General features: G+C 37.6%; 1 protein-coding gene across 2 annotated transcripts in view; it reads left to right on the top strand.

Moving 5' to 3' along the window:
• The window catches only part of LOC138000551 (ubiquitin-protein ligase E3A-like), a 33,035-nt gene that overhangs the window by 13,155 nt on the left and 12,380 nt on the right, over nucleotides 1-7,500 (top strand). For both annotated transcript variants that reach the window (XM_068847045.1, XM_068847046.1), the window contains exons 5-6: nucleotides 647-791; nucleotides 3,056-3,261. In XM_068847045.1, the coding sequence (XP_068703146.1) occupies nucleotides 647-791; nucleotides 3,056-3,261 (351 nt within the window). The remainder of the gene's footprint in view (nucleotides 1-646; nucleotides 792-3,055; nucleotides 3,262-7,500) is intronic.

Below are 7,500 nucleotides of genomic sequence, written 5' to 3'. Positions count from 1 at the left end.
GACTTTCTGGGAAACAGGTTTTTCACATGGCTCCCTCGCGGCTTGAAAAGTCGAGTGAACGAGTGACACTGCACAACCAAACACGTTCTCAGAAATCCCATGCAAGTAATAACGAATGAAATGGGCATCTTGGCATCACGATTTAGAAAATTTAATTCCCTTTCAATGTCAATAATTATGTGAATGCCCACATAATTTCACAAGTTTAGAAGCTCGTAAAGGTCAGCGGTGAACTGCTAACATTACAACTTATGTGAAAATAATTATTTTGTTTAACAAGGTAGTCATAAGTGATTAAGGGCAGTTTTTTTACACGGCTGACCAGGTCGGTCGCACGAGTGAGCCAAGCCCTGAGAATGGCTTAAAATTAAAACCTTGTGGGTGTTACACGGCTTCCACACGGAATTCCGGTCATACACGGAAAGTCGTTAGTGTATGTTTTCGCGTGAGAGGTCACATTTTTTAAAAAGGAAGACAATTATACTCAATTTTTCTTTACTGTACTGCCTCTGCAAACCTTGGAAGTGCCAAGTCTGACAAAGAGCTGTAATGGAAGAATGTTGTCAATCACTTCAGCTGACACCAAAGTTTTTTCACATTACATTTTGTTGTGGTACCATTTCAGTTTGTTTTTGTTTACACCCAGCTTGAAATGACTTCTCAAGACAACCCGGGAGACCTCAAGAAACAACTCTATGTGGAGTTCGAAGGAGAACAAGGAATTGATGAGGGTGGTGTTTCCAAGGAATTTTTTCAACTGGTTGTTGATGAAATTTTCAATCCTGACTATGGTAAGGTCTTATCTCTAAGTACTGGCTCCACACACAACTTCACAACTTCTCCCGGGGGAAGTGGGGGGGGGGGGGGATCCCATATAAAAAGGATGGGAATGCTCATCATACCTTTAAGGAGTTGAAAAAGCGGTTTTGGTACCTCTTAGGGTGTTCACCCTCAAAAGGTCCTCAGCCGGAGCTTCCGCAGTACCTTTTAGGGTATTGAGCCAAAAAATTATGACAATTGACAATTAACTACATGTACTTCTTAATTTTGTCTAGTTAAAACCCATAATTTGGTACCTCTTAGGGGTGAAAAGAATTTCATGCCAGGCCCACAAGACAGGATCTTGGTACCTCTTAGGGGTTCTTTTCAAAATTTCCGACAAGCACTGCACCCCTGTCATTTTTATATGGGAGTACCCCCCCTTCCCCTTGGAACTTCTCCCAAAATACAACTGTTGAAGTTCATGCACAAATCAGCTCTTAGTGTTCATTCTTATTATGATATCACACACTCAACTTACAACCCTGGATCTGGGTTAAGAACCCACAGTTCTAAGAATTACACAACCTACCGACTCATCAGTTCTGCATGCTTTTCATTCTTGACACCAAAGTTAAGTATAATATGAAATCTTATGAATGTGAGTGCATCTCATGACTTATGAGTACAAGTGGTGTTTTGAAAGTTCTAAAAATTGCATTTGCTGTAGGCAAGTGCTATTTGAGAACTTTCTAAACAGTCATCACTCATACCCATAAATTGCAACATTTACTCCATTGCTGTGTTTCCATAGCAACATCCTTATTTCACTATATAACCTCCCTTGCACTCTGTAACCTATTTATGCAGTTGTCATTGACCAATCAGAAATGTGATATTCTGTTGAGTATAAATTATGATAATAATAATTATAATTATGCTGTATTGCTGTAAATATTCTTCCCTCTTTCAAAGGAAAGAAGTTTTAGTTCCATATGACAGTACCGTACTTTTCATTCATTGCTTGATGTCTTAAAAGATATTATTTGAGTGCATAAAAGAAATATTGATTTTTTATATTTTTTTTATTTAAATTATTATTGGCGACATAGAAAAATTAAATTTACAAATTATACACAAACAAAGAAGAGAAGATGAGGCCTAAAAGAAACTACTAATCTCATGTACATGTAAATTAGGCCTCCTCAAAGAAAAATTTAATATCTACACTGTAGCGCTTGTTGAACTTACAAGTTGGTGACAGAAGATTACCGGTACATTCAAATTACTTTTAGATGAATATTACAGATATTTAGTTGTTGAAACATAAAGTAGTGAAAAAAAATTACAAGTTAGAAACAATTTTGTGGAAGAGATTCAAAATATCTAAGATTCTCAATAGTTGTTGGAAAAGAAGGCCTTAAGTGCTCTTTTGAGAGCAGGAATGGCATAGTGGCGACAGCATTTGCCTCCCGCCATTGTGGCCCAGGTTCTATTCCCAGACTCGGCGTCATATGTGGGTTGAGTTTGTTGGTTCTCTTCTCTGCACCGAGATGTTTTTCTCCGGGTACTCCGGTTTTCCCCTCTCCTTAAAAATTTGTTGGTTCTCTTCTCTGCTCCCTCTCCACAAGAAGCAATATTTGAATTAATTTAGGGTGTGTTCGATTGACCGTAATCCGGAATAGGAATACATTGAATATCAGTTAGAAATCCTTCGTTTTTATGGAGACTCGCATTAAAATTGTCAAGTATCTGCTAAAATGCTATTTTAAACATATTTTTATTATCCTTGCTTCTTCGAACTGTGCCAAACATACTGTTTTAATCATCACTCCACATATTCTTATTCCGGAATAGGGTCAATCGAACGCGCCCTTAAGTTCATCAGAGTTCCCAATTAGTTTTCTAGTGCTAAATCTATTGACACTTAAATAAAGTTGTTGTTGTTATTATTATTATTATTTTGAACGAAGTTTTTGAGGTAGAATTAGTTATAATTATCATTATTAAGAGAAGTATAAAATTTAGGTCCTTGATAGAAAACTGAGAATTGTTTGATGTTGGTCAGTAAAGGCAAATGAAATGTGCGAGAGTTTCTTGTATAAAAGGTGTGAATTTGCCTGTTTAGAGTAAATTTGCTAGCTAACTTAGGAGAAAAGGCGCTTGATTTTGATAGCCAGGTAACCAAGGTCTTAGCAAGCGGAATCAGCCTTAACCTTTTTCAGCCTGGAGTTATTCTGCTCACGGTAAAAACCTCCAATAATTATATTGTATCTATTTGCGGTTTTTCTTATAGGGATGTTTACTTTTGACGAGACCACTCGTTACTGCTGGTTCAATCCAGCCTCATTTGAGACAGACGCACAATTTTTCTTGATTGGATTGGTACTTGGTCTTGCTATCTACAACAATGTGATTCTTGACGTCCATTTCCCAATGGTCGTCTATAGGAAGCTTTTCGGCAAAAGGGGAACATTTGAAGATCTCAAGGATTCACACTCTGTGAGTTGGTGTGATGGCTGATAAGTTGTGCTTAAGTGTCATTGTCTGAGAAAGTGTTCCAGGGGCCAAAAGTTGTGGTCAACCGATTTGGCTGAAACTTGGCACAGAAGTTGGGTATAATGAGATAGTTCAAAAGCCACTTTGGCTCACTTCTCTGAGTTTTAGTTTTGAAGTTACTGGGGGGGTCTCATTTTTTGCCCTTTGAGCACCAAAAATCCAGCCTTCCATGGGCCATTTTGAAAGTGTGATAAGACCCCACTGGTAAATTGTGCTGCCAAATGAATTTGACCATGAACTCTACTATAATAGAGCTTTCAGGTCATGCATGTAACTTTGTCCTCAAGGTATTTCACAGAGAGGAGCCTGGGGCTAGAGTTTGGCCAAAATTGATGTTAAAATTATAACCCAAAATAGCCATTTTTCAAAATTTCACTATATTCACCTGCCTTCTTGCATAACTTCCAAACCTATACCACTGTTTACTTTAGTCACCCAGTTATCAAAATCAGTTGAGAAAAATTTGGCTTATTATGGTTTATTGAATTTTTGGAACAAACACTTCATGCCCCTCTAAGGCGATGCAAAATAGAATTTTGAGCCTAATTCAGGCCATAAACAAACCAAATTGTTGACAAGAAGCCCTTATTCTGTATTTGGTAAGTGAAAATGAATTGTCAAAGCGAAATCAGTTTCGTTGTTTAGAAATAACACCGATTCTTACCTTAAAATTGATCTAAAACGGGCCTCTGATTAGCGCAACAAACACATAATTTAGCAAATCAAAGATGATTTTATTCTTTGAAAACCTAGTAACCACCAAAGAACACAAATGACGATGTTCTGATGTACATATAACAATCTTACAAGATGCTTAAATTTTTCTTTGATTTATAGTCGTAAGTTTCATGTCATATTTCCAAGCATTACTCCAAGCATGGAAAGTCTCCATATTTTGTCAGGCCCATTTTTTTTATATTTTTACCATTTAAATTTAGCTTATCAAAAGGTTCGTCAACGTATAATCTTCGTCTGACCTTGTAATAGCCTGAATAGTTGTCTTAAAGACCCAACAGCAAAGGAGCATGACCATACATACGTAGATTACACAGACATATACTGAGGATCGAACATATACACTCAGTGTGGCCGAGTGGTTAGGGCGCTTGCCTTGAGACTCGGAGATCCCGGGTTCAAGACCCGCTCTGACCACTCTGAATTTGTTCCCGGTATTCCCTGGTTCAACTTCCCAGCTGCACTTGTAAATAGCCAACTGGTTTGCCTCCGGCCAGTTGGGATTCTTAACAGTTGTAGTTGTTGTGTTCAATTGTTTCGTTGATTGTGTTTCATTGGCCCTGAAAAGCCCCTATGGGGAGCGGTCAATTAAGTATGTATGTATGTATGTATGTATACAAGCTTCAGTGAGCATTATCGAGGTGAACTGTGATTTTCCGAGTCCATTAGAGCTGAAAAAATGAAACCATCCATCCACGGTTAGGAGAGCTGGATATCAAAAAGCTTGTTTTGCTTTAAAAAAGAAAATAACCCAAAAAAAAAGCCTTGCATTGAGATGATGCACTTGGTACTACATCAAGCTAGCTGGCCCGCCATTTTGGACTTGAAGAGTGTGGGGACTGGACCGAGTTCCCGTCCAATCCTTCCCCCGTTTTGCGGGAATGTTTTCTGTTTTTCATCAGGTGTTCGAAATTCTAGAAAGTGATCTGTTTCAGGATAATTTTCGATGGCACTTTATTCCTTTGAAGGGGTAAATGACCAGTGCAGTGTCACGTCATGGGCTGTGCAAGAAACAGGAATGCTTCCTTTGTTGTCTTGCGATAGTGACATGACTGCATGATTAAAGCACAAGTAGAAGAGTTCAGGTGTGTCCGAGGAAGAACTGGTGATGCCAAAGCTTCAAAGTATCAGTTAGGGATCATATACGCTAACAAATGACATTTATCGTGATCTAGGGGACTCTTCTGACTGAAGAGAGATTTAGAGACGACAATATGTAAATTACAATATTGTCGTCTCAAATTGTTTGTTTATGGTTGATTGATTCGCATGTTAATATCCTGGGTCCTAAACATTCATCAGATTTGTCCAAAAAAAAAAAAAACGAGTACGATAAGAATAACTTGAAGGCTGTTTTTTGTCTGCTCGAGCTGCTTGTCACATGCACACGCTTATCATGCAATGCACAATTCAGTTACTGGTTTCCATTATTTACCCTTTTCGTCAAAGATATTTGCAAACATGCTGCATCTAAGTTTTTCGACGAAATTGACATTTTCAGGGAGAAAATGTCACTAAAACGTCGTCGCAAAATCGACCGAATTAGTTGAAGTCCTGAATTTTTCAGGCTTCTCTACGCAATTGCAAAAATTGCTCTGATAACTGCAAAGATCATAGCTTCACTTGATTTCCTATCTGCAGTTCATATATGATTCATTTCATATACCATTTCATCATTAGTTGATATTATTGGATTTGCTTGGAATAATGCATAAGCAATGAGCACACATATGTCGTACTTGAATGGGAACTGACTCTGAATCGTTCTGGAAGAGCACGGAAGATTTGTGTATATTTGTAGAAAAAATGTTTCATTATTTAATTTAAAAAACTGTTTAAAATAATGTTAACTATTCAATTAAAAGAATAATAAAAATATATACCTAAATAAGAGTGTTATGTGCTAAAACTCTCTAAAATTCCCTAAAAAAACTCCTAAGACTTTCATTCTTTTTTGATAGCGAGGGCCTCTTTTGGTGAATAACAGCTGATTAGTTGTAGTGTAGATAACTCTGAAAACTGCTGATTTGTTGTGCTCAGTGAACAGTACTCTACACACTGTTGTAGCATGAGGGTGGACTGAGCCCTCTCTTGGTTGGTAGGAATACAGAAAAATAAAAACGTTTTTTCAACGTTTCTGCCTGTGAAATGTTGCTGTTCAGTATTCTCCTATATATACTGCTATTTAAGTTCTAGTATTTGTCAATTTTTTCTAATATTCTTGAGATTTTCTAAAATTCTTTTTCGTGTCTAAAATTCCCAAAACAATTCCTGCAGAAGTATGTAGCTAAGCCTATTCTAAGTTGACTTGTCTTGGACGAAACAGGCAAATAAAGGAGACCCGTGGAGTTTCAATGCAAGCTCGCTTGAATTGTGCATTGCAAAACGTGACAAGCTGAATGTAAACAAACAGCTCAAGCAGACAAAAAACAGCCTTCAAGTTATTGTTATTGTTATTGTTATTGTTATTATATATATATATATAAAGATAATACTGCGATGAGTTTGTTGAATGTTTAGTGCTCTTCGTAAGGACCCAGGAAATTAACATGGGAATCAATCAACTATGTGAACAAACAACTTGAGACGACAACATCGTAAATTATATAACATTGTCTTTATACAAACAAAAGAGTCTCGTAAACTGCGTTAAAAATCATTTGTGAGCGTATATGATCCCTAACTGATACATTGAAGCACCTGTAGCTTTGGCATCACCAGTTCTTTCTCTTCTTCCCCGGACACACCTGAAGTCTTCTACTTGTGCTGTAATCATGCAGTCATGTCACTATCGCAAGACAACAAAGGAAGCATTCCTGTTTCTTGCACAGCCCATGACGTGACACTGCACTGGTCATTTACCCCTTCAAAGGAATAAAGTGCCATCGAAAATTATCCTGAAACAGATCACTTTCTAGAATTTTGAACACACCTGATGAAAAACAGAAAACATTCCCGCAAAACGGGAGAAGGATTGGACGGGAACTCGGTCCAATCCCCACACACTTCAAGTCTAAAATGGCGGGCCAGCTAGCTTGATGTAGTAACAAGTGCCATCTCAATGCAAGGCTTTGTTTGGGTAATTTTCTTTATAAAAGCAAAACAAGCTTTTTGATATCCTGCTCTCCTAACCGTGGAAGGATGGTTTCATTTTTTCAGCTCTAAAGGACTTGGAAAATCACAGTTCACCTCGATACTGCTCACTGAAGCTCGTATATGTCTGTGTAATCTACGTATGCATGGTCATGCTCCTTTGCTGATGGGTATTTAAAACAACTATTCAGGCTATTACAAGGTCAGATAAAGATTTACATGTTAACGAACCTTCTGATAAGCTAAATTTATCTGGTATAAATATAAAAAATGGGCCTGACAAAATATGGAGACTTTCCATGCTTGGAGTAATGCTTAGAAATATGACATGAAACTTACGACTATAAATCAAAG

The sequence above is a fragment of the Montipora foliosa genome, chromosome 4 (genome assembly GCF_036669935.1).
Source record: "Montipora foliosa isolate CH-2021 chromosome 4, ASM3666993v2, whole genome shotgun sequence".
In the NCBI taxonomy this organism is placed as follows: Eukaryota; Metazoa; Cnidaria; class Anthozoa; order Scleractinia; family Acroporidae; genus Montipora; species Montipora foliosa.
The sequence above is the reverse complement of the archived record's forward strand: the minus strand, read 5'-3'. Positions and strand labels throughout refer to the sequence as shown.